The following is a 25,133-nucleotide window of genomic DNA, read 5'->3' as shown; positions in this document are numbered from 1 at the left end:
ATGACCTCAGGTTATCCACCAGCCTCAGTGTCCCAAAGTGCTAGGATTACATGCGTGAGCCACCACGCCCAGGCTAATTTGTAAGTTTGAGACTTTCATAAATACCTGATGTATGCCCCCCTTTCATATGTCCAACTCTTTGTCTCTCTGTGCTGGATCATTCTGATACAGCTCCGATGAATGGAGAAACACCAGGTTCTTCCTCTGGAGTTCAATTAGATGAAAGGACACGGACACACCTGGAGTAGTTTTAAGGAGCCGAGAGTTTAATAGGCCTGAAAGAAGGGAGAGGGCAGAAGGAAGAAGCTCCTCCATACAGAGACAGACGGATGAGGGGCTCCAAAGCCCAAAGAGGAGACCCCAAGTGGGGTGGAAACCAGCCAGGTATATATAGAGGCTGGGGGAGGCGGTGTCTGATTTGCACAGGGCTCAGGGGATTGGTTTGACCAGGCATGGTATTCATGTAGCCAACGAAAAAAGCTGGCCCTCTCACCCTAGTTTTTAATATGCGCCATGATGTTCTACACACATGGGGATACGTGGGGGCGGCCATGTTGCCAGGAATATGTGGGGCAAGGGCAAGAAGGCCTGGGGAATGCCATGTTTGGGTGGACCCAGTTTCTAACGGCCGGCATTTGCATAGCTGGCCTGGCTCTAAAAGCTGCTTTAAAAACAAAAACCTCCAGGCCGGGCGTGGTGGCTCACGCCTGTAATCCCAGCACTTTGGACGGCCAAGGGGGGCGGATTGCCCGAGCTCAGGAGTTTGAGACAACCTGGCCAACATGGTGAAACCTCGTCTCTACTAAAAAAAAATACAAAAACTTAGCTGAGCGTGGCGGCGCGCGCCTGTAGTCCCAGCTACTTGGGAGGCTGAGGCGGAGAATTGCTTGAAACCGGGAGGCGGAGGTTGCAGTGAGCCGAGATGGCGCCGTGCATTCATTCCAGCCTGGTGATGGAGCAAGACTCTGTCTCAAAAAAAAAAAAAAAAAACAATTTGGGCGCGGTGGCTCACACCTGTAATCCCAGCACTTTGGGAGGCCGAGGCGGGCGCATCACAAGGTCAGAAGTTTGAGACCAGCCTGGCCAACAATGTGAAACCCCCGTCTCTACTAAAATATATAATAATATATATATATTTGTGTATATATGAATTAGCTGAGCGTGGTGGCGTGCGCCACCTGCGACTGTAATCACAGCTACTCAGGAGCCTGAGGCAGGAGAATGCTTGAATGTGGGAGGCCGAGGTTACAGTGAGCCGACATCTTGCACTCCAGCCTGGGCCTGGACGAAAGAGTGAGACCCTGTCTCAAAAAAAAAAAAAAAAGGTGGGTCTTATCCAGCATCTACTTGAATTGATGTGATGCAATCTACAAGTCCCTTGTCCAGCAAATGCCAAAGAAATCCATAAATTAGTTACCCATTCAACAAAAATAAGTCCATTCAACAAAAATAAGTCCTGTGCTAAGCAGTAGGGATAAATTAATGACAAAACCAAATGTGACCCCCCGACCTCATGGTGCTCACAGTCTAGCCAGGGGTGTGGGGAGAGAAACTGAGTCTTCACTCACAGATGAATAAACATGACAAGAGCTACAAGGCTGGTGTTAAAATGCGAAAGGGTAAAACTCCCCCTCATCTGGGAGGGGCTGCTCAGGGCAGACCTCCTTGAGGGGGTGTCTTAAACCCTGACACCTGAGGGCAGGTGGGAGTTAATTAGGGAAAGAAGGAAGGGTGGAGTTTTCAGGGAAAAGGAACAGTGGAAATGCAACAGCAGGAATCTGGGTGTGTTCCAGGGACAGTGAAAAGCCAAAGAGGGAGGGGGAACCCCAGTTAGAGAGGCTAAGGTGCCCGATTGTAGGGGCCACGGCTCTTCACCTGGGTGAACATTTGAACCACCAGGGGATCCGCCTGCCTCTGCCTCCCAAAGGGCTGGAATTACAGGCATGAGCCACCGCCTTTCTTAATAAACTTTCTTGACAAACTTGCTTTTGCTTTGCACTGTGGACTCGCCCTGAATTCTTTCTTGCAGGAGATCCAAGAAGCCTCTCTTGCCGTAACAAGATCGGATGGTGGGTCCCTATCATTACCCCTGAGGCGCAGGGCTTGTAGACAAGCGGGAAAGGGCATATCTGCTTCAGAGGGGATGTGGAGGACAATTGAAAAGTAAAATAACATCAAGATTGCTTTGACCTGAGGGCAGGATTCCAGTAAGTACCTGCTTTTACACAGGGGTCAGCAGATGAACTGGAAATCTCGGAGGCTGTCCCAGAACTGAGGGTACAGAAGCCAGTAAGATGGATTAGCATCCAAAATGGGGCTACTTGTGGGGCATAGTGCCTCACGCCTGTAACCCCAACACTTTGGGAGGCTGAGGCAGGAGGATTGCCTCTTGGGGTCAGGAGTAAAAGACCAGCCTGGGCAACAGAGGGAGACCCCGTCTCTACAAAAATTTAAAAACTAGCCAGCCATGGTGGTGTGTGCCTGTAGTCTCTACTACTCAGGAGGCTGAGGCAGGAGGCTCACTCGAGCCCAGGAGTTCAAGGTTACAGCGAGCCATGATCATGCCACTGCACTCTAGCCTGGGTGACAGAGCAAAACACTGTCTCTTAAAGAAAAAAATAGAGTTGCTTTAGCCTCTGCACTGTGTGATTCCATATATTTGACATTTTCGAAAAGACTAAACTATGGCAATGGAAAGAGATAAGTGGTTGTCAGGGGTTAGGGATGGGGTGAGGGTAGGACTGTAAAAAAGTTTTGGAGGCCGGGCGCGGTGGCTCAAGCCTGTAATCCCAGCACTTTGGGAGGCCGAGGCGGGCGGATCACAAGGTCAGGAGATGGAGACCACAGTGAAACCCCGTCTCTACTAAAAATACAAAAAAAAAAAATTAGCCGGGCGCGGTGGCGGGCGCCTGTAGTCCTAGCTACTCAGGAGGCTGAGGCAGGAGAATGGCGTGAACCCAGGAGGCGGAGCTTGCAGTGAGCGGAGATGGCGCCACTGCACTCCAGCCTGGGCAACAGCGTGAGACTCCGTCTCAAAAAAAAAAAAAAAAAAAAAAAGTTTTGGGAATGATGGAACTGTTCTTATCCTGATTACAAATGAGGGCAGTGTTTAAAGGAATCTATACACGTGCTAAAATTCATTGAACTGTACACCAAAGGGAAAAAATTATTTTTATTGCATAATCATTTAAAAAGTAACAAGAGGCCGGGCGCGGTGGCTCACGCCTGTAATCCCAGCACTTTGGGAGGCTGAGGCGGGTGGATCACAAGGTCAGGAGATCGAGACCACGGTGAAACCCCGTCTCTACTAAAAATACAAAAAATTAGCTGGGCGCGGTGGCGGGCGTCTGTAGTCCCAGCTACTCAGGAGGCTGAGGCAGGAGAATGGCAGGAACCCGGGAGGCGGAGCTTGCAGTGAGCCGAGATGGCGCCACTGCACTCCAGCCAGGGGGACAGAGCGAGACTCCATCTCAAAAAAAAAAAAAAAAAGTAACAAGAAAGAGGCTCCCCAGGTGATCTCAGTGGGCAGCCCAGGTGAGACACTGATATTCGGGGTGGCAGAGTATATAAGGAGTTTTTTTCTTTATTCTTGAGCACTGGAGAGTGCCGCTGGGATAGGAGCCTTCCTGGGAACCATCAGTGAGGGCGGGACGGAGAGAGGGACACTCACTCATGGGAAAGCGTCAGAGGGATGAGTGACACATCACTCTTAGTTCATTTCTTTTTCTGTTGTTGTTTTTTGTTTTTTGTTTTTTGAGATGGAGTCTAGCTCTGTTGCCCAGGCTGGAGTACAGTGGTGCGATCTCGGCCCACTAGGTTCCTCCGCCTCCCAGGTTCAAGCGATTCTCCTGCCTCAGCCTCCCGAGTAGCTGGGATTACAGGAGCCTGCCACCATGCCCGGCTAATTTTTGTATTTTTAGTAGAGATGGGGTTTCACCCTGTTGGCCAGGTTGGTCTCAAACTCCCGACCTCAGGTGATCCACCCGCCTTGGCCTCCCAATGTGCTGGGATTACAGGCGTGAGCCACCAGGCCGGGCCAACAGCAGCCTTTCCTAAAGAATAATCAAGGTAGGCCGGGCGCGGTGGCTCAAGCCTGTAATCCCAGCACTTTGGGAGGCCAAGATGGGCGGATCACGAGGTCAGGAGATCGAGACCATGCTGGCTAACACGGTGAAACCCCGTCTTTACTAAAAAATACAAAAAATTAGCTGGGCGTGGTGGCAGGCGCCTGTAGTCCCAGCTACTCCTGAGGCAGGAGAATGGCGTGAACCTGGGAGGCGGAGCTTGCAGTGAGCTGAGATCGCGCCACTGCACTCCAGCCTGGGCGACAGAGCGAGACTTCGTCTCAAAAAAAAAAAAAAAAAAAGAATAATCAAGGTCCCTCACAAGCTAATCCCAAAAGACTGTTTTGCCTCAGGCCTCTCTCCTCTCCCAATACATATCTCCCTCAGCTCTAGCTGTTTTGGTCTCCCAATGGTGAGTGTGTGGGGGCTTAGAACCCAGCTTCTCACCCTGTCTACTGCCATCCTGTCAAAGCCATTCATGAGCCTGGCAGGCCTAGTACCATGGTGGTTAGGGACCGGGCACTCTGGAGACAACACAGTGGTCACCAGTAGGTGGTCTGATACATTGTGCTCTAGATCAAAACTCTGGTTTACAGGAAATACAAGATAAAGGAATACATTAAATAACATCATAAGGATATAATCAGACAAATCTAATATAGGAGACATTCTACAAGACGACTGGCCTGGGCTCTTTAAAGAAGCCAGTATTGAGGAAGGGGCTATGGCTCACACCTGTAATCCCAGCACTTTGGGAGGCCAAGGCAGGCGGATCACCTGAGGTCAGGAGTTCGAGACCAGCCTGGCCAACATGGTGAAACCCCGCCTCTACTAAAAATACAAAAATTAGCTGGACGTGGTGGCGGGCGCCTATAATCCTAGCTACTCAGGAGGCTGAAGCAGGAGAAACGCTTGAACCTGGGAGGCAGAGGTTGCAGTGAGCGGAGATTGCGCCATTGCACTCCAGCCTGGGTGACAGAGGAAGACTCTGTCTCAAAAAAAGAAAAACAAGACAAAAACCAAACAAGCAATACTGGTTTTTTTAAAAGATCAATAAGATTGATAAAATTCCCGTTAGAGTAAAAAAGAGAAAGAACAGGGATTACCAGTATTAAGAATGAGAGGTTATCACTACAAATTCTGGAATCATTAAGAGAATACAGAGGATATTATGAACAACTTAACATCAACAGATTTGACAAATGACATTTCCTTGAAAAACACAACATACGAATGTTAACACGGATGAAACAGAAAATTCAAAGAGCTCTAAAATACAAAAAATTAGCCGGGCAAGGTGACGGGCGCCTGTAGTCCCAGCTACTCGGGAGGCTGAGGCAGGAGAATGGCGTGAACCCAGGAGGCGGAGCTTGCAGTGAGCTGAGATCCGGCCACTGCACTCCAGCCTGAGCGACAGAGCGAGACTCCGTCTCAAAAAAAAAAAAAAAAAAAAAAAGAAAATTCAAAGAGCTCTATATTTATTAAAGAAATCAATCAAACTCATTATTTAAAAACCTTCCCACAAAGAAAATTCCAGGTCCAGATGGCTTCACTGGTAAATTATCAAAGACAAAAGGAAGAAATAACATAAAACCTTTCAAATTTACATCAGAGCTATATGTGCTGAGATGTCAATGATCCTTCAAAATAATTGTTTAAAAAAAAAAAAAAAAAGGCCGGGCGAGGTGGCTAATGCCTGTAATCCCAGCACATTGGGAGGCCTTGGTGAGCAGATCACCTGAGGTCAGGAATTCAAGACCAGCCTGGTTAATATGGTGACACCCCACCTCTACTAAAAATACAAAAATTAGCCGGGCTTTGTGGCACGCAACCGTAATCCTAGCTACTTGGGAGGCTGAGGCAGGAGAATCTCTTGAACCTGGGAGGCGGAGGATGCAGTGAGCCGAGATCTACAGCCTGGGCGACAGAGCAAGACGGAGCAAAAAAAAAAAAAAAAAAGGCAGGCCGAGTACAGAGGCTCATGCCTATAAGCTCAGCGTTTGGGAGGCCAAGGTAGGAGGATTGTTTGAGCCTAGGAGTTTGAGGCTGTAGTGAGCCATGATCATGCTGGAGCACTCCAGCCTGGGTTACAGAGTGAGACCCCCCATCTCAAAGGAAAAAAAAAATTTTTTTTTTTAATTTAGCTGGGCATAGTGGCATGTGCCTATAGTCCCAGCTACTCAGGAGGCAGAGGTGGGAGGATCACCTGAGCCTGGGAGGTTGAGGCTGCAGTGAGCCAAAACTGTGCCACTGCACTCCAGCCTGGGCAACAGAGTGAGACCCTATCTCAAAAATGAATAAATAAAAAATAAAATAAAAATTTCAAAAGCAGTGTGCAAAAACACAAGTAGTGTTTTTTTCATGTATGTAATGAATAAAGATGATATATAGGTGCTGGAGAAATACAGGTGCTATAGAAACTTTAGAAAGTTCATGCAACTTTCTATGCGTGAACTATCTGTGCAAGGATATCCTGTCGCCTTAGAGTGAAGAAACTGGTGCACAGAAATTCAGGAGTGAGAGGAAGACTAACTTTTCACTCTGTTTCCTTTTGTATTGTTTTAGTTTTTAAAAATATGAACAATGCATGTGAGTTTTTTGTTTTTTTTTTTTGTTTTTTTTTTTTTTGTTTTTTTTTTGAGACGGAGTCTCGCGCTGTCACCCAGGCTGGAGTGCAGTGGCCGGATCTCAGCTCACTGCAAGCTCCGCCTCCCGGGTTCAGGCCATTCTCCTGCCTCCGCCTCCCGAGTAGCTGGGACTACAGGCGTCCGCCACCTCGGCCGGCTAGTTTTTTGTATTTTTTAGTAGAGACGGGGTTTCACCGTGTTAACCAGGATGGTCTCGATCTCCTGACCTCGTGATCCGCCCGTCTCGGCCTCCCAAAGTGCTGGGATTACAGGCTTGAGCCACCGCGCCCGGCCGTGAGTTTTTTTTTTTTTAAGAAAAAGCTCAAAGGGCTGGCGTGGTGGCTCACATCTGTAATCCCAGCACTTTGGGAGGCAAAAGTGAGAGGATTCCTTGAAGCCAGGAGTTTGAGCCTAGCCTGGGCAATACAGCAAGACCCTGTCTCTACAGAAAAAAAAAAAAAATTTTTGAAAAGACTTTTTAAGCTCAGGCTTTGCTGGATTCTAACCTGGCTGTTGTCACTCGGCTCTGTGGATCATGTACTAAAGAAAAGACAGCAGAAAAAGACAGTAAAAATCTTACAGGCAGCATGGTGGCTCACGCCTGTAATCCCAGCGCTTTTGGAGGCTGAGGCAGGTGGATCACTTGAGGTCAGGAGTTCGAGACTGGCCTGGCCAACATGGTGAAACTCTGTCTCTACTAAAAATACAAAAGTTAGCTGGGCGTGATGGCGCGCGCCTGTAATCTCAGGCACTCAAGAGGTTGAGGCAGGAGAATCACTTGAATCCAGGAGGCGGAGGTTGCAGTGAGCCGAGATCATGCCATTGTACTCCAGCCTGGGCAACAGAGCAAGACTCCTTCTCAAAAAAAAAAAAAAAGAAAAAGAAAAAAAATTTACAGTCTGGCGTCTCAGGGAAAGAGGTTTTAAATCTGCACTTGGCCACCAACTGGCTGTGTGACTTTAGGCAGGTGTCTCCATCTCTCTGAGCCTCCACTTTCTGTTGTTGTTGTTTGTTTGTTTGAGACAGAGTTTTGCTCTTGTTGCCCAGGCTGGAGTGCAGTGGCGTGATCTCGGCTAACTGCAATCTCCACCTCTTGGGTTCAAGTGATTATCCTGCCTCAGCCTCCTGAGTAGCTGGGATTATAGGCACATGCCACCACACCCAGCTAAGTTTTGTATTTTTAGTAGAGACAGGGTTTCAGCAGGTTGGCTGGGCTGGTCTTGAACTCCTGACCTTAGGTGATCCACCTGCCTCGGCCTCCCAAGGTGCTGGGATTACACGCGTGAGCCACCTTGCCCGGCTGAGCCTCCACTTTTAACATCTGTGAATTGGGGGTTGTGTAGTAAAGGTTTAACCTCACTCAGCTCCTGGGAGGTAACCTCTAAGCCTTTGTACTATCCTGCTTGATAAAAGTATTTTTATTTGGGAGGTTGAGGTAGGAGAATTGCTGGAACCTGGGAGGCGGAGGTTGCAGTGAGCCAAAAATCGTGCCACTGCACTCCAGCCTGGGTTACAGAGTGAGACTCTGTCTCAAAAAAGTTTTTAAAAGAGTATCTCTGTTTATCTGGGGACCTTGGGCCATGCAGTATCAGCTTGACCTCCAGAGGAGCTAGAGACAAGATCGGTCGTGCAGGCAGTCAGCCATGCCCATGTGACTGACCCCAATAAAAACCCTGGTCATCAAGGCTCTGGTCAGCTTCCCTGATTGCAATTATCCATGCATGCTGGGAAAATTGAGCGCTGATTCTTGACTCCACTGGGAGAGGATGACTAGAAGCTTGCTCCTGGCGTCTCCTTGCGCCTCTTCCCTTTGCTAACTTTAATCTGTATCCTTTCACTGTAACAAACCATAACCGTGAGTCTCATGGCTTTTCTGAGTTTTGTGAGTCTGTCTAGAGAATGATTGAACCTGATGTGGCCTTGGGGATGCCCAAACCAGGGGTGATTAATGGTACATGCTTCATCATGAAGACAAGCATCAAAGAGATTGTATACACACAGCACTTAATGACCACAGCCAGTGCTTACTGAACACAGATTGTGTACCAGGTTGTATGTGTCCATTAACTGGATCCACACAACAGCTCTGGGAAACGGATACTATGATTAATTTTTTTTAACTTTTTTGGTGAAATGTACATTCAGGAATGTATGAACATAGGTTATAGCTTTAAAAAAAGACTTACAATGTGAGAGCCGGGTGCCGTGGCTCATGCCTGAAATCCCAGCTCTTTGGGAGGCCAAGGTGGGAGGACTGCTTGAGTCCAGGGGTTCAAGACCAGCCTGGATAACACAGTGAGACTCCGTCTCTACCAAAAAAACAATTAAAAATTACCCTCGGTGTGATCACACGCACCTATAATCCCAGCTACTTGGGAGGGGGAGGAAGCAATTGCCACAAAAGCGGTTAAGTAGCTCGTCCTGGATCACAAAGCCCAATGTCCTGAACCCAGGGATCCTTGCCCCGGAGCCCCTGTTTTCCCCAGCACGTGGTGATTACCTAGTAAGTGCAGGCTGTTGTGCTGAGGATTGTTGGGGGCTGTTATTGGGGGTTCGCCTCCCGTTACCGTTACTCTGAACTCTGTCCCCATTTGTTAATAATTAATTGCCCTCAAGGAGCCTGTGATCCTGAGGCTTTGCCCAGTTAATCAGTCACTGCCCCCAGTCTGGGCAAGGGGCACTTGGTGAACCTGCTGCCTCCAGAGCACCTTCCCTGGTGTGGAGGCAGCCAGGGACCCAGGATGCTCTGGACCTGTTACCCGCTCTGTTCCCAAGCTGGTCCCCTGGCGAGGGGCTGGCAGCCCCTGAGCTTTGATGGTGGCGCCTTCCACCTCAAGGGCACAGGAGAGCTGACACGGGCCTTGCTGGTTCTCCGGCTGTGTGCCTGGCCCCCACTCGTCACTCACGGGCTGGCGGTGAGCAGCGATCCCAAGGACCAGCCTGGAGGCTCCCCATAGCCTGGTGCTGAGCCCTCGCTCTCCTTCACCCAGCTCCAGGCCTGGTCTCAGCGACTCCTGGGCTCCCGGCTCTCAGGCGCGTTTCTCCGAGCATCTGTCTATGGGCAGTTTGTGGCTGGTGAGACGGCAGAGGAGGTGAGGGGCTGCGTGCAGCAGCTGCGGACCCTCAGCCTCCGACCACTGCTGGCAGTGCCCACTGAGGAGGAGCCGGACTCTGCTGCCAAGAGCGGGTGAGTAGGGAGCCAGGGCCCAGGGAGGCTGGGAGGACGCAGGAAGGGACTTCGCAGGTCGGGACCTGACGCCTGCTGGCTGGGCAGTGAGGCCTGGTATGAGGGGAACCTCGGTGCTATGCTGCGGTGTGTGGACCTGTCGCGGGACCTCCTGGAGCCCCCCAGCCTGGCTGAGGCCAGCCTCATGCAGCTGAAGGTGACGGCGTTGACCAGCGCTCGGCTCTGTGTAAGGAGTGCAAAGATGGGGGTGCCAGGAGGGCGTGGCTGCCCACCGGGCTTCCCTCACCACCCCACCTACCACCCCATTTCAGAAGGAGCTAGCCTCATGGATCAGAAGGCCAGGAGCTCCCTTGGAGCTGAGCCCCGAGAGGCTGGCTGAAGCCATGGACTCTGGGCAGGTAAGGATCTCAAGCGGGACTGTCGGGGACAGAGTGCCTTGGACTCAGATGCGGCCACATGGCACGCCAGATGTTCAAAATGCTCACGGCCACCTCCAGCCTTGGAACAGCCAGCAGAAATGCGGCTGTAGCTCCCAGGCATGGTTGAAATGGATGGAATCAGGGTCATCTGGGTTCTCAGGGAGGAGCCTGGAGGCTGGAGGCTCTCAGAGGAGGGACTGGGATAGAAGCTGTTTATCAACTAGAAGGAGGTACATCAATGTGTCCTCAGTCAACACAGCCGCACGGGTGTGAGCTGGCTGGGTGTAAGTTCTGATTAGGCCAATGGGATCTTAGTTTGTTCATTCAATCATTATTTCCTTTTTATCTCTATATTCTATTTCAACCCTACTCCATCTTTTTTGCTTTCTTTCTCTCTCACTCTTTCCTTTTTCTTTCTCTCTCTCTTTCTCTCTCTCTTCTTCCTTCCTTTCTCTCTCTCTCTTTCCTTCCTTCCTTCCTTTTCTTTTTCCTTCTCTCTCCCTTCTCTCCCTCCCTCCTTCCTTCCTTCCCTCCTTCCTTCCCTCCCTCCCTCCCTCCCTCCCTCCCTCCCTCCCTCCCTTCCTTCCTTCCTTCCTTCCTTCCTTCCTTCCTTCCTTCCCTCTCTCCTCCCTCCTCTCTCTCTCTCTCTCTCTCTCTGTCTTACTATGTTGCACAGGCTGGTCTCTAACTCATGGCCTCAAGCAGTCCCTCAGCCTCAGCCTCCCGAAGTTCTGGAATTATAGGTGTGAATCATCACACCCAGCCTCCTATCTTGTATAATGCATATCTTTTTTTTTTTTTTTTTTTTTTGAGATGGAGTCTCGCTGTGTCTCCCAGGCTGGAGTGCAGTGGCGCCATCTCCGCTCACTGCAAGCTCCGCCTCCCGGGTTCATGCCATTCTCCCGCCTCAGCCTCCCAAGTAGCTGGGACTACAGGCGCCCGCCACCACGCCCAGCTAGTTTTTTGTATTTTTTTTTTTAGTAGAGACAGGGTTTCACCATGTTAGCCAGGATAGTCTCGATCTCCTGACCTCGTGATCCACCCGCCTCGGCCTCCCAAAGTGCTGGGATTACAGGCTTGAGCCACCGCGCCCGGCATATCTTTTTGTTTCTATGATTTTGTTTTGCCAGGTGTATACCATTTGTGGGGGGCATATTTTCCCCAATATTCTATTATACAAATTTTTTTTTTTTTTTTTTTTTTTTTTTTGAGACGGAGTCTCGCTCTGCCGCCCAGGCTGGAGTGCAGTGGCCGGATCTCAGCTCACTGCAGGCTCCGCCTCCCGGGCTCACGCAATTCTCCTGCCTCAGCCTCCCCAGTAGCTGGGACTACAGGCGCCCGCCACCTCGCCCGGCTAGTTTTTTGTATTTTTTAGTAGAGACGGGGTTTCACCGTGTCAGCCAGGATGGTCTCGATCTCCTGACCTCGTGATCCGCCCGCCTCGGCCTCCCAAAGTGCTGGGATTACAGGCTTGAGCCACCGCGCCCGGCCACAAATTTTCAAATATACAGAAAAGTAAAAAGAATTGTACATGCACATCCATGTACCTGCCACCTTTAACTATACTCGTTTTAAATCATATCTATCCCTCTATTCCTCTATCCATCCATCAATCCATCTTATTTTTTGGTGCATTTCAAAGTAAATTGCAGACATCAGTATGTTTTCCCCCTGAATGCCTCATGATGTGAATAATGGGCTCACTAATTAGAACCCAATAATTATTCCCAGTACTTTTTTCTTTCAAGGTAAAACAATGAACTACACACATTGTAAATGTGCCCCTTAATGAACCTTGACCAAAACACACACTTGAGCAATCCAAATCCCTATCAAGATTTAGAACATGGCCGGGAGCGTTGGCTCACGCCTGTAATCGCAACACTTTGGGAGGCTGAGGTGGATGGATTACTGGAGGTCAGGAGTTCAAGAACAGCCTGGCCAACATCGTGAAACCCTGTCTCTACTAGACATACAAAATTAGCCGGGTGTGGTAGCGTGCGCCTGTAATCCCAGCTACTGGGGAGGCTGAGGCAAAAGAATCACTGGAACCCGGGAGGCGGAGGTTGCAATGAGCCAAGATCATGCCCTTGCACTCTAACCTGGGCAAAAAAGATCAAAATTCTGTCTCAAAAAAAAAAAGAAAAGAAAAAGAAAAAGATTTAGAACATTTCCATCACTGCGTAGTTCCCTCCTGCCCATCTCCATCAATTGAGAGAATGTTTTAAATTTACACAAAAGCATCTTATCAGCTATCTCACTCTACTTCTTATTTTTTCCACTGATGTTAAGATCCACACAAAGTTTTGTTTTGGTTTTGGTTTTGTTTTTATACAGGGTCTCTCTCTGTCACCCAGGCTGGAGTGCAGTGGCATGATCACAGATCACTGTAGCCTCGAACTCCTGAGCTCTAGCAATCCTCCCACCTAAGCCTCCCAAGTAGCTGGTATTACAGGAATGAGCCAGCATGTCCAGCTAATTTTTAAAATTTTTTGTAGAGAAAGAGTCGCACTGTATTGCACGGGCTGGTGCCTCAAGAATCCTCTTGCCACTGGCTGCTGCATGGTTTACCTCTCCTGGGGTGAACCCCTGGGTGGCCTCTGTGTCTCCACCCTCCCAAACAATGCTACAGTGGACATGCTGATGTTTCTACTTCTAATTTTTTATTTGTAATTTTTATTTATCTATTTATTATTATTATTATTATTTTAAGACAGAGTCTTGCTCTGTCACCCAGGCTGGAGTGCAGTGGCGCGATCTCAGTTCACTGCAAGCTCCGCCTCCTGGGTTCACGCCATTCTGCTGCCTCAGCCTCCCCAGCAGCTGGGACTACAGGCGCCCGCCACCTCGCCCAGCTAGTTTTTTGTATTTTTTAGTAGAGACGGGGTTTCACCTGGTTAGCCAGGATGGTCTCGACCTCCTGACCTCGTGATCCGCCTGTCTCGGCCTCCCAAAGTGCTGGGATTACAGGCTTGAGCCACCGCGCCCGGCTTTTTTTTTTTTTTTTTTTTTTTTTTTTGTCAGGGGCAGAGGATGGCATCTGGCTCTGTTGCCTAGGCTGGAGTGCAGTGGTACGATCTCGGCTCACTGCAACCTCCGCCTCCCAGGTTCAAGCTATTCTCCTGCTCCAGCGTCCCGAGTAGCTGGAGCTATAGGTGCGTGCCACCACGCCCAGCTAAGTTTTGTATTTTTAGTAGAAATGGGGTTTCACTATGTTGGCCAGGCTGGTCTTGAACTCCTGACCTCGTGATCCACCTGCCTTGGCATCCCAAAGTGTTGGGATTACAGGCGTAAGCCACTGTACCTGGCCTTATTTGTAATTTATAAAGTGTGTCAGAGAACACATAGAAACAAGATTTCATGGTTCAGAAACTCAGCTTTGGAGAGTAAGGAGTTCATCTCTTCATGAGCTTTAGTTTATTCCTGTGGGGAGAGTGACAGCAACTTCTTGGTGGTTTTAAGGATTAAAACAGGCTGGGTGCAGTGCCTCATGCCTGTAATCTGCATTTTGGGAGGCTGAAATTGGAGGCTTACTTGAGCCCAGGAGTTCAAGACCTGCCTGGGCAACATAGTGAGACCCCATTTCTACAAAAAATTGAAAACTTAGCCTGTGTGCTGGTGCACACCTGGTGTGGAGGCTAAGGCAGGAGGATCACTTGAGCTCAGGAGGTCAATACCAGCCTGAGTAATACCGTAAGCCCTCGTCTTTACAAAAACATTCTTAAAATTAGCTGGATGTGGTGGCAGGCACCTGTAATCCTTGCTACTCGGCAGGTTAAGGTGGGAGGATTGCTTGAGCTGGCAAGTTTGAGGCTGCAGTGAGCTAAAAATTGTGCCACTTCACTCCAGCCTGGGCGACAGAATGAGAGACCCCGTCTCTAAAAAAAAAAAGAAAAAAGAAAAAGAAAGAAAGAGGGCCAGGTGCCGTAGCTCATGCCTGTAATCCCAGCACTTTGAGAGGCTAAGTGGGGGTGGATCATTTGAGGTCAGGAGTTTGAGACCAGCCTGGACAACGTGGTAAAACCCCATCTCTACTAAAAATACAAAAATTATCCAGAAGTGGTGGCACTTGCCTATAGTCCCAGTTACTCAGGAGGCTGAGGCAGGAGAATCACTTGAACTTACACTACTGCACTCTTGCCTGGGAGACAGAGTGAGACCCTGTCTCAAAAAAAAAAAAAAAAAGAAAAAAAAAAAAAAGGAAAGGAAAGAAGGGAGGGAGGCAGGAAGGAAGGGAGGGAGGGAGAGAAGGGAAAGAGAGAAAGACCCAGGCTCTGGAAAGGCTGAGGTTCAAACCTCACGTTTGCCCTGAGTTAGCTGTGTGACTTTTGACAAGTGACTTCCCTGCTCTGTGCCCCAGTTTCCCCATCTAGAAAATGGGGGACAATAACAGTTGCTACATCAGAGGGTGGTAAAGATTAAATGAGTTAAATATTTGGTGGGTGTCTGAAATAGCTCCCTGAGGGCCTGAGACTATGCCCCAAGTCAAGGGGGAGACAATCCTCTGTTGGGGGAAGAGGAAACGAGACTGCTGCCCCCAGCTTTTCCCTCCTCCAGGTGGCAGCATTCTCCCCACCATGGGAGGGCTGCAGCTTCCAGCCCAACCTGCCTCCAGATTCCATGAGCAAGCCTAGGCCTGTCATCCGTATCGACCTTATTGGATATAATAAAGCTTTCAGCCCCACCTGTTCCTCTTTCTTCCATTTCCCAACTTCTTTGAGCCCAGCCAGACTCCCTGGAGTCACCAGCAGCTCACATTCAGCCAGATGAATCTACGTAAGACTGTGAGTTAGGAATAATTGTTACTTCCATGTTACAAGCCTATCCACTCCCGAAGTGTTTGCTGAACATCTGTCTTGTTCCAGACACGGTGCTAGGGGCCGAGGAGGCGTGAAGGCGAAATCCCTGACCTCGAGGCACTTCCTTGCAAGTCAGGGGCAAGAGACAATAATTAAAACCAAAGTCAGAATCCCAGCACTTTGGGAGGCTAAGGTGGGAGGATCGCTTGAGCTCAGGAGTCTGAGACCAGCCTGGGCAACATAGGAAGACTTTGACTCTACAAATAGTAAAAAATTAGCCAGGCGTGGTGGTGGGTGCCTGTGGTCCTAGGTACTTGGGAGGCTGAAGCAGGAGGATTGCTTGAGCTGGGGAGGTAGAGGCTGCAGTGAGCCATGATCGCACCACTGCGTTCCAGCCTGGGCAATACAGTAAGACTCTGTCTCAACAAAACAAAACAAAAATCAGTACGTAACAAGTAGGGGAAAATAAGGCTGAGGAACAGGAAAAGAAGTTGCCAATGTATAGCTGGGAAACCATGTTGAGAAAGTGACATTAGAGCAAATACTTGAAGGAAACATGGCAGCAGGTAAAGGCCTGAAGGTGGGAAGTTGCCCGTCATGTTCAAAGAGTAGCAGGGAGAGCTGAGCATGGTGGCTCATGCCTGTAATCCCAGCACTTTCGGAGGTCAAGGTGGGTGGATCACTTGAGGTAAGGAGATCGAGACCAGCCTGGGCAACATGGTGAAAACCCGTCTCTACTAAAAGTACAAATATTAGGCGGGCATGGTGGCGAGCACCTGTAATCCCAGCTACTTGGGAGGCTGAAGCAGGAGAATCACTTGAATCCAGGAGGCGGAGGTTGCAGTGAGCTGAAATCATGCCACTGCATTCCAACCTGAGCAGCAGAGCAATACTCCATCTCAAAAAACAAACAAAAACTGAGGCCCAGAAAGGTTATATAACTTACCCAAGTCACACAATAGGTGGTGGAGCCTGGATTCAAACCCTGATTCTAGGCTCATAAGTCCCTCAATTAAAAGTACCTAACTGATATTGCTCATTTTTAGATTTCTAGCAACTTCTAAGCTTTTTTCCACTTCCCCTGCTGCCCCCTAGAACCTCCAGGTCTCCTGCCTCAACGATGAGCAGAACCAGCACCTCCAGGCCTCCCTCAGCCGCTTGCATCGGGTGGCCCAGGTAACCCCTCCTGCTGGGGTCTGGCTCCACTGCCCCTGCTGGACACCCAGGACCCTGACCGCCGTCTCTGTCACCCTCAGTATGCCCGGGCCCAGCACGTACGGCTCCTGGTGGATGCGGAGTACACCTCACTGAACCCTGCGCTCTCGCTGCTGGTGGCTGCCCTGGCCGTGCGCTGGAACAGCCCAGGGGAAGGCGGGCCCTGGGTGTGGAACACCTACCAGGCCTGTCTAAAGGTGTGCAGTGTGTTCTGGGAGGTGCAGGCCGGGGTCCGCACACCCTGACCTACCAGAGCGTGCCCGTGTGCCCTACAGGACACATTCGAGCGGCTGGGGAGGGACGCAGAGGCTGCACACAGGGCCGGCCTGGCCTTCGGAGTGAAGCTGGTACGAGGTGCCTATCTGGACAAGGAGAGAGCGGTGGCCCAGCTTCATGGGATGAAGGACCCCACTCAGCCTGACTATGAGGCCACCAGTCAGAGGTAGGCCTGGGCCAGCTGGCTTCTGCAGGAAATAACACCTAATGGTCAGGTGCAGTGGCTCATACCTGTAATCCCAGTGCTTTGGGAGCCTGAGGCTAGAGATTCACTTGAGAACAGGAGTTGGAGACCAGCCTGGGCAACATAGGGAGACCTCATCTCTAAAAAATTTTAACAATAGCCGGGTGTGGTAGCACGTGCCTGTAGTTCAGCTACTTAGGAGGCTGAGGTGGGAGGATCACTTGAGGCCAGGAGTTCAAGGCTGCAGTGAGCCATGACTGCACCACCGCACTTCAGCCTGGGCAACAGCGTGAGACTCTGTCTCAAAACAAACACACACACAAACAAACAAAAAACCAAAAAAGAAACGCCTGCAGTGGCCTCTAAGCCCCACATGCTCTGGTCCCTGTCACTTCCCTAACTTTCTCTTCCTCTCCCTCACTCCACTGCAGCCACAGTGGCCTCCTGCATGATACCCAGGGGCTTGGCACTTCCTGTTCCCACTGCCTGGGACATTCCCACTGCAGACAGCAGCATGGCCCCATCCCTCACCTCCTTATATCTTTACTTCTTGGTACCTTCTCTGGGGGCCACAGGGACTCACCCAGGTTACAGAGCAGGTGGCCTAGCCATGTTTGGAATCTAGGCTCATGTCCGAGATCTGCAGGGGCTCCAGGGCACGTTTGTGTACCATCGGCTTAACTGGTTCCAAGCCAGGCACAGTGGTGTGTGCCTGTCATCCCAACTACTTGGGAGGCTAAGGTAGGAAGATTGCTTGAGCCCAATATGAGCAACATAGCAAGATCCCATCTGTAAAAACATTAAAAATAAAAAATTACGGCCAGGCATGGTAGCTCCGCTTGTAATCCCAGCACTTTGGGAGGCTGAGGCAGGCAGATCACTTGAGGTCAGGAGTTTTGAGACCAGCCTGGCCAACATGGTGAAACCCTGTCTCTACTAAAAATACAAAAATTAGCCAGGTGTGGTGGCTTGCACTGGTAATCCCAGCTACTTGGGAGGCTGAGGTAGGAGAATCATTTGAACCCAGGAGGCAAAGGTTGCAGTGAGCCAAGATTGCGCCACTGAACTCCAGCCTGGGTTACAGAGTGAGACTCTGTCTCAAAATAATAATAATAATTTGCACTATTATTTTAAAAATTGAAATATATTCAAATATCATAGAATTCACAATTTTAACATGTACAATTCAGCGGAGTTTAGTATATTCCCAAAATTGTGCAACCGTCACCACTCTTTGATTCCAGAATATTTTCATCACCCCAAAAAGTAACCTCATACCAGTGAGAAGTCAGTCGCTTTCTGTTCCCTCCTCCTCTCAGCCCCTGGAAACCACTAACCTACTTTTTGTCTCTGTGGATTTGCCTATTCTAGACATTTCATATAAATGGAATCACACAATATGTGACCTTGTATATTTGGCTTTTTTCATTTGTTTTTTAACTTATTTTTGAGACAGGGTCGCACTCTGTCTCCCAGGCTGGAGTGCAGTGGTGCGATCTTGGCTCACTGCAGCCTTGACTCCCCAGGCCCAAGCCATCCTCCCACCTCAGTCTCCCAAGTAGCTAAGACCACCAGCGCACACCACCGTGTCCAACAATTTTTGTTTTAATTTTTGTAGACGTGGGGTCTCCCTATGTTGCCCAGGCTAGTCTCAAACTCCTAGGCTCCAGCAGCCCTCCTGCCTTGGCCTCCCCAAGTGCTGGGATTATAGGCGTGAGCCAGCATGTCCTGCCTCGACTGTGCATTTTAAAGGCAGAGTAGCCTACCGATAAGGAGCCTGGGCTCTGGAGCATCAGACAGCCTGAGTTCAAATCCCAGCCTGGTCACCTCTAGCTGTGTGACCTGGGGACGAGAGATGGACCCTTCTCAGTTTGTCTCCCCACTCTGTAAAAAGGGAATAGGAACATTGCCTTCCGGAGCTGATTTGAGAATTAGATGAGTGATTAGCTTTTTCCAAAGGAAACAGAATTCCGCACAAAGGGTTTTAACTAAAGGAAATTTGGTGAAGGGGCTGTTTATAGAAGTGTCGGGGGCGAGGCGCAGGGCCTCACACCTGTAATCCCAGCAGTTTGGGAGGCCAAGGTGGGAGGATTGCTTGAGCCCAGGAGTTGGAGGATTCAGTGAGGTGAGATCGCGCCACTGCACTCCAGCCTGGGCAACAGAGTGAGACCCAGTCTCTAAAAAAAAAACAAAACGAAAAGGAAGTGTAGGCAAAGTCAGGGAAGTTATTAGGAAGCTATTTCTTTTTTTCTTTTTTTTTTTTGAGACGGAGTCTCGCTCTGTCGCCCAGGCTGGAGTGTAGTGGCGCGATCTCGTCTCACTGCAAGCTCTGCCTCCCGGGTTCACGCCATTCTCCTGCCTCAGCCTCCCGTGTAGCTGGGACTACAGGCGCCCACCACCACGCCCGGCTAATTTTTTGTATTTTTAGTAGAGATGGGGTTTCACTGTGTTAGCCAGGATGGTCTCGATCTCCTGACCTCGTGATCTGCCCGTCTCGGCCTCCCAAAGTGCTGGGATTACAGGCGTGAGCCACCACGCCTGGCCTAGGAAGCTATTTCGACCCCTATGCTGTAGTTGAAGGAGAGGGGCCACCTTAGGGAGCTGTGGTCACACAGAGAGCACAGTCAGGGTGAGCAGGGAGGGGCCGAGGTGAGACACTCACACTCCTTCCTGCACATGACTCCATGGGGGATGTGGGGCAAAAGTGTCTCTTCCTGAGGGGCAGAGAAGGGTGGAAAACAGGTCTGGGGGGCGATGGGGAAGACCCACAGAGGATGTGAAGTACATAGGGTGGCCCGTGGCCTGCAGCATGCTTGCAAGGCATTTGCCAATCTTTTTCTTCTTCCATATCAGTACCCAGACAGTGTCCTCCTTCCTTTTCACAGTTTCCTTAGCCAGTTCCCCATTTATGGACATCTGGGCTGTTGCTAGTGATGTTCTGTTGACAACGCAGCAGTGATAACCTTGGGGAAATGTCATCTCCTGCACATGATGCGACCCTCTCCTGTGAGACCGTCGCCACTGTCCCAAAGACTTCATACCCCTCTTATCTCACACCATCCTCACAACAGTGCTGCTCGGAAACTCACAGTGACAAGAGACTAACATGGGGCTGGGCGCGGTGGCTGACGCCTGTAATCCCAGCACTTTGGGAGGCTGAGGTGGGCAGATCACCTGAGGTCAGGAGTTCAAGACCAGCCTGACCAACATGGTGAAACCCCGTCTCTACTAAAAATACAAAAATTAGCTGGGTGTGATGGTGCATACCTGTAATCCCAGCTGCTCAGGAGGCTGAGGCAGGGGAATCACTTGAACCTGGGAGGTGGAGGTTGCGGTGAGCCGAGATTACCACTGCATTCCAGCCTGGGTAAGAGAGTGAGACTCCATCTCAAAAACAAACAAACTCCCCCCCAAAAAACCCCAAAAGATGAAAGTGGCTCAGAGAAGGGATGTCCCTTACAACTGGTGCAGATGGAACAGGGTACTGGCTCCAGAGATCCCTCACTTAGGAGCACCCCACCCACCCCAGTCCCTGGGGCCTGAGCCTTGCTCACCAGGTGAGCTGAACAGAGCATCTCCCTTCAGTTACAGCCGCTGCCTGGAACTGATGCTGACGCGTGTGGCCCGCCATGGCCCCATGTGCCACCTCATGGTGGCTTCCCACAATGAGGAATCTGTTCGCCAGGCAACCAAGCGGTATGAGGTGGAGGGACGGGCGGGAAATAGGTGCCCACAAAAGGGCCTTCGCTTCCTCTCCCTTGCTCGAATGCCAGAGATGGACAGCGGTGTTCTGGGGAGAACTTTAAAAATATTTAAAGCCGGGCGCGGTGGCTCACACCTGTAATCCCAGCACTTTGGGAGGCTGAGGTGGGCGGATCACGAGGTCAGGAGATCGAGACCATCCTGGCTAACATGGTGAAACCCCGTCTCTACTAAAATATACAAAAAAGTGAGCCAGGTGTGGTGGCGGGCGCCTGTAGTCCCAGCTACTCGGGAGGCTGAGGCAGGAGAATGGCGTGAACCTGGGAGGCGGACCTTGCAGTGAGCCGAGATCGCGCACCTGCACTCCAGCCTGGGTGACAGAGCAAGACTGTCTCAAAAACAAACAAACAACAACAACAACAAAAATTTATAGCCGGGCATGGTTGGCACATGCCTATAATCCCAGCACTTTGGGAGGCTGAGGTGGAGGACTGTTGGAGACCAGCCTGGGAAACACAGAAAGATCCCATTTCTATACCAAATTAAAAAAAAAAAAAAAAAAAAAAAAAAAAAAAAAAAGCTGGGTGTGGTGGTACACACCTATAGTCCCAGCTATTTGGGAGGCTGAGGTGGAAGGATCACTTGAGCCCAGGAGGTTGAGGCTGCAGTGAGCAGTGCTTGAGCCACTGCACTCTAGCCTGGATAACAAAGCAAGACCCTACCTCTTAAAACAAATAAACACATTAACCCCTGCTATACCTGTAGGTCCTTATAGGTTCCAGATGGACAAGATGTCGCCCCTTATTTGCTGGGGCATAAGGAGGTCTGAGAGCTCCAGGGAAGTGGCTGGGAGTCCCTGGGGGACCTTCAAGGAATGCAAAGGACTTATTATTATGTATCATTGAGCTTGGAAATACTTCAATATTTGAATTACTGGAGCTGCCATATGGGTGCTTAGTGACTGACTCTAAGCTCTAGATGCAGCCACGGTCTGGAGTGATGATGTGGTCTTTCCTGCAGCATGTGGGAGCTGGGCATTCCTCTGGACGGGACTGTCTGTTTTGGACAACTTCTGGGCATGTGTGACCACGTTTCTCTGGCACTGGGTATGTGAATGTCTCCCCCATCCCCACCAAGCCCCAGGCCTCACTCCCTCCCAGCCAGAGCCCTTCTCCTATTCCCAACCAAGGCCCAGCCTCCAGATCCTTCCAGAGAGATCTGTCATTCCAGTGTCTGCGGGCCTTCCCAGGCTGTGTCTGTGTGTCTGCCGTCTGTCATTTCTGCTGGTTCTTGATCATGGTGTATTATTTCTTGTGTGTTTTGTTATCTTTACTCTTTTTGCTCCTCAGAGCCTGACACCAGATAATTAACGTTTCCTTCTGCCAGGTGCTAAGCAGAACAAAATCACTTTATCCTAAATTCACAGCTTGAGGTTTCTTGAGACACCCCACTGGTGCAAATTTGAACTACAAATACATAAGGGGGTTAACCCATAGCCCCAACTTCACAGAGGTGGATTTTTCTGTTTTGTTCCTTGATCTGTTTATGACCAAGACCATTTCCTGGGACTGGGGGAAGGTTGCAGTGTTGACTGTTTATTAGCTCTTACTCTGAGGGTATAGTTTTTTGGGTTCTGGTTTAACTTGGGGAAGTTCTCCCTTATAACTCTCACCTCAGTCAGGCTTGAAGTCTGACTCAATGTCCTCCCAAAACTCTGTGAAGTCATCAAATAGCAGCTCGGTTTTGCTTTCAGGGCAGAAGTGGCTTACTGTGTGTCCCTTCTCTCTCTGGGTTCTCATTTTCTTATTTATTTATCTATCTATCTATCTATCTATTTATTTATTTAGAGACAGAGTCCTGCTCCGTTACTCAGGCTGGAGTCTAGTGGTGCCATCTTGGCTCACTGCAACCTTTGCCTCCTGGGTTCAAGCAATTTCTCCTGCCTCAGCCTCCTAAGTGGTTGGGACTACAGGCAGCTGCCACCATGCCTGGCTAATTTTTGTATTTTTAGTAGAGACGGGTTTCACCGTGTTGGCCAGGCTGGTCTCGAACTCTTGAACTCAGGTGATCTGCCCACCTCAGCCTCCCAAAGTGCTGGGATTACAGGCATGAGCCACCATACCTGGCCTCACTTTCTCTTGATTCTTGGATTAGTAAATTCCTTACTCTCTTGGCACCATTTTAATAACTAAGATTTTTAAAAATGCAGGCTGGATGCAGTGGATCACGCCTGTAATCCCCACATTTTGGGAGGCCAAGGCATGAGGATCACTTGAGCTCAGGAGTTTGAGGCCAGCCAGGGCAATATAGTGAGATTCCACCTCTTCAAACAATAAGAACAATTAGCTGGGGCAGGGTGTAGTGGCTCACACCTGCAACCCCAGTACTTTGGGAGGCCATCGTGGGTGGATCACTTGAGGTCAGGAGTTCGAGACCAGCCTGGCCAGCATGGTGAAACTCCATCTCTACTAAAACTACAAAAATTGGCTGGGCATGGTGGTGCATGCCTGTAACCCAGCTACTGGGGAGGCTGAAGCAGGATAATCACTTGAACCCAGGAGGCAGAGGTTGTAGTGAGCTGAGATCATGCCACTACACTCCAGCCTGGGCGACAGAGCCAGATTCTGTCTCAAAAACAAAATAAATAGGCCGGGTGCAGTGGCTCACGCCTGTAATCCCAGCACTCTGGGAGGCCGAGGCAGGTGGATCACCTGAGGTCAGGAGTTCGAGACCAGCCTGGCAAACATGGTAAGACCCCCGTCTCTACTAAAAATACAAAAATTAGCCAGGTATAGTGGCACACGCCTATAATCCCAGCCACTCAGGAGGCTGAAGCAGGAGGAGAATCACTTGAACCTGGGAGGCGGAGGTTGCAGTGAGCGGAGACTATGCCACTGCACTCCAGTCTGGGCAACAGAGTGAGACTCTGTCTCAGAAAAACACCAAAAATGAAAAAACAGACTCTGTCTCAGAAAAACACCAAAAATGAAAAAACAAAACCCACTCTCCCTGCAGGGCAGGCCGGCTATGTAGTGTATAAGTCCATCCCCTATGGCTCCTTGGAGGAGGTAATCCCCTACCTGATCCGGAGGGCCCAGGAAAACCGGAGCGTGCTTCAGGGTGTCCGCAGGGAACAGGAGCTGCTCAGCCAAGAACTGTGGCGGCGGCTGCTGCCAGGACGCCGAAGGATACCCCACTAGCACCCCTGAGGGGGTCATGTGGTCAATAAAAGTCCTTAGGCACTGCCAAAGCTGCTGTCCTGCACTGACACCGCCTCCTTGTTGAAGGGCTCATCTTGACCTCAGCCAGTCCAAGCTAGGGGTTTTGCAATTCAAGAGAGAGCGTTAGGCTGGGAGTGGTGGCTCTTGCCTATAATCCCAGTGCTTTAGGAGGCCAAGGTGGGAGGCTTCCTTCAGTCTAGGAGTTCAAGACCAGCCTGGGCAACATAGCAATATTCTTTCTCTACAAAAAATTAAATCAGTAAGGCATGGTGGTGCGTGCCTGTGGTCCCAGCTCAGGAGACTGAGGCAGGAGGATCACTTGAGCCCAGGGGTTTGAGGCTGCAGTGATCTATGACTGTATCCAGACTGTTCTCCAGTCTGGGTGACAGAAAGAGACTGTGTTTCAAAAAAAAAAAAAAAAAAGATTGAGCGCGGTGACTCACACCTGTAATCCCAGCATTTTGGGAGGCTGAGGCGGGTGGCTCATGAGGTCAGGAGATTGAGACCATCCTGGCTAATACAGTGAAACCCCGTCTCTACTAAAAATACAAAAAAAAAAAAAAAAAGGCCGGGCATGGTGGTGGGCACCTGTCGTCCCAGCTTCTTGGGAGGCTGAGGCAGGAGAATGGCATGAATCCAGGAGGCAGAGCTTGCAGTGAGCTGAGATCATGCCACTGCACTCCAGCCTGGACAACAGAGCAAGACTCGGTCTCAAAAGAAAAGAAAAGAAAAAGATCGTTAGACACCCACTGAGAATAGTAAGGGCACTGACGGAGGACTAAGGAAGCCTCCCCCACCTCTGAGGCAGCCCATCCTGGGTTGGGTCTGACCAGCGACTGATGCAGAACTTTCTTCATCCCAGGGGATGCCTAAAGGAAGGGCACACATGGAGAGCAGACACCAAGGCACTGAAGTCAAGGGGCTTGGCCTAGGCCAAATGGCCAGGGAGGGACAGAAGAAAGAGCCAAGTCATTCTGTCAGTTAATAAGCATTGAATGAAACTAAGCGCAGTGGCTCATGCCTGTAATCCCAGCACTTTGGGAGACCAAGGCAGGTGGATTGCTTGAGGTCAGGAGTTTGAGACCAGTCTGGGCAACATAGTGAAACCCCATATCTCTCAACAAAAAAAAAAAAAAAGAAAGAAAGAAAAGAAAGAAATTAGCTAGCCAGGCGCAGTGGCTCACACCTGTAATCCCAGCACTTTGGGAGGCTGAGGTAGATGGATCACGAGGTCAAGAGATCGAAACCATCCTGGCCAATGTGGTGAAACCCTGTCTCTACTAAAAATACAAAAATTAGCCTGGCGAGGTGGCACTCACCTGTAGTCCCAGCTACTTGGGAGGCTGAGGCAGGAGAATCGCTTCAACCTGGGAGGCGGAGGTTTCAGTGAGCCAAGATAGTGCCACTGCACTCCAGCCTGACGACAGAGCGAGACTCCA

The 25,133-nt window shown here is 50.1% G+C and overlaps 1 protein-coding gene across 8 annotated transcripts; it reads left to right on the top strand.

The window, feature by feature from the left end:
• Positions 1-8,385: 8,385 nt before the first annotated feature.
• Positions 8,386-23,723, top strand: PRODH2 (proline dehydrogenase 2). 8 transcript variants are annotated; one of them, XM_074023230.1, is made up of 11 exons: positions 9,355-9,606; positions 9,682-9,878; positions 9,966-10,104; positions 10,190-10,276; positions 14,855-15,081; positions 16,192-16,272; positions 16,353-16,508; positions 16,587-16,753; positions 20,357-20,467; positions 21,494-21,579; positions 23,489-23,723. In XM_074023230.1, exons 5-11 carry the CDS (start codon positions 15,064-15,066, stop codon positions 23,671-23,673), a joined length of 804 nt encoding a protein of 267 aa, XP_073879331.1. In that variant the 5' UTR covers positions 9,355-9,606; positions 9,682-9,878; positions 9,966-10,104; positions 10,190-10,276; positions 14,855-15,063; the 3' UTR covers positions 23,674-23,723. The 8 variants fall into 7 exon arrangements, 6 of the variants coding, with proteins under 6 accessions (XP_073879329.1, XP_073879330.1, XP_073879331.1 ...); XM_074023228.1 differs by lacking the exons at positions 9,355-9,606; positions 14,855-15,081 and adding an exon at positions 8,386-8,546; XM_005588902.5 differs by lacking the exon at positions 14,855-15,081.
• Positions 23,724-25,133: the final 1,410 nt, after the last annotated feature.

This window comes from Macaca fascicularis, chromosome 19 (assembly GCF_037993035.2).
Source record: "Macaca fascicularis isolate 582-1 chromosome 19, T2T-MFA8v1.1".
In the NCBI taxonomy this organism is placed as follows: domain Eukaryota; kingdom Metazoa; phylum Chordata; class Mammalia; order Primates; family Cercopithecidae; genus Macaca; species Macaca fascicularis.
Note: the sequence above shows the minus strand (reverse complement) of the source record. Positions and strands in the feature narration are given on the sequence as shown.